At 37.6% G+C, this 599-nt stretch overlaps 1 protein-coding gene across 1 annotated transcript in view; it reads right to left on the bottom strand.

The window, feature by feature from the left end:
• The window catches only part of Lancl3 (LanC like 3), a 166,310-nt gene that overhangs the window by 8,390 nt on the left and 157,321 nt on the right, over nucleotides 1-599 (bottom strand). The window contains exon 4 of the mRNA XM_004645896.2: nucleotides 290-497. Coding sequence (XP_004645953.1) covers nucleotides 290-497 — 208 coding nt within the window. The remainder of the gene's footprint in view (nucleotides 1-289; nucleotides 498-599) is intronic.

Here is a 599-nt window from a genome sequence, read left to right as displayed (position 1 = left end):
ATTTTTGTACTGACTTAGGGTTACTAAAAAGGAAACAAGCTGCTACCATTTGAATATAAATATAAGGTACAAAATTATATACATTTTCACACTTGCTTATATACACACAGAATATCCTTAGGAAGATAACCAAGAAATGGTTGTAGCATTCTGAAGTAACCCATTTAAATGACTGGTGGGCACTGGTGATGAATTGCTTTTTGTATTTATTAGGCCATGTGGTTGTTTTATGTATACAGAATATTAATTAGATACATTTTTCTTAAAATATATGAGAGGAACGGCTGACCTTTGGGCACGGTAAATATATTTCGAGTTTCCAGTAAGTCGATAAAGCAGCAGGAAAACATAGGCACTGCCAGCTACTCCATGGCAAATTCCTGGCCCCTTCTTTAGCAGGCCCTTCTGCCATGTGAGCTCCCCACACCGGATACATGTGTCCAGGTACTGTGGTTTCTTGGAAACCAGATAAGCTTTGGCAAACAGATAGGCAATTCCTGTAAAAATATCAGATATTAGGGGTGACTTTCATGGTGGAAACTGTCAAAGCTTCAGAAATCACTTCACAAAATCTAATATAGCAGTTGAGAGAGAACAAT

This window comes from Octodon degus, unplaced genomic scaffold (assembly GCF_000260255.1).
Source record: "Octodon degus isolate 3935 unplaced genomic scaffold, OctDeg1.0 scaffold00243, whole genome shotgun sequence".
NCBI lineage: Eukaryota > Metazoa > Chordata > Mammalia > Rodentia > Octodontidae > Octodon > Octodon degus.
The sequence above is the reverse complement of the archived record's forward strand: the minus strand, read 5'-3'. Positions and strand labels throughout refer to the sequence as shown.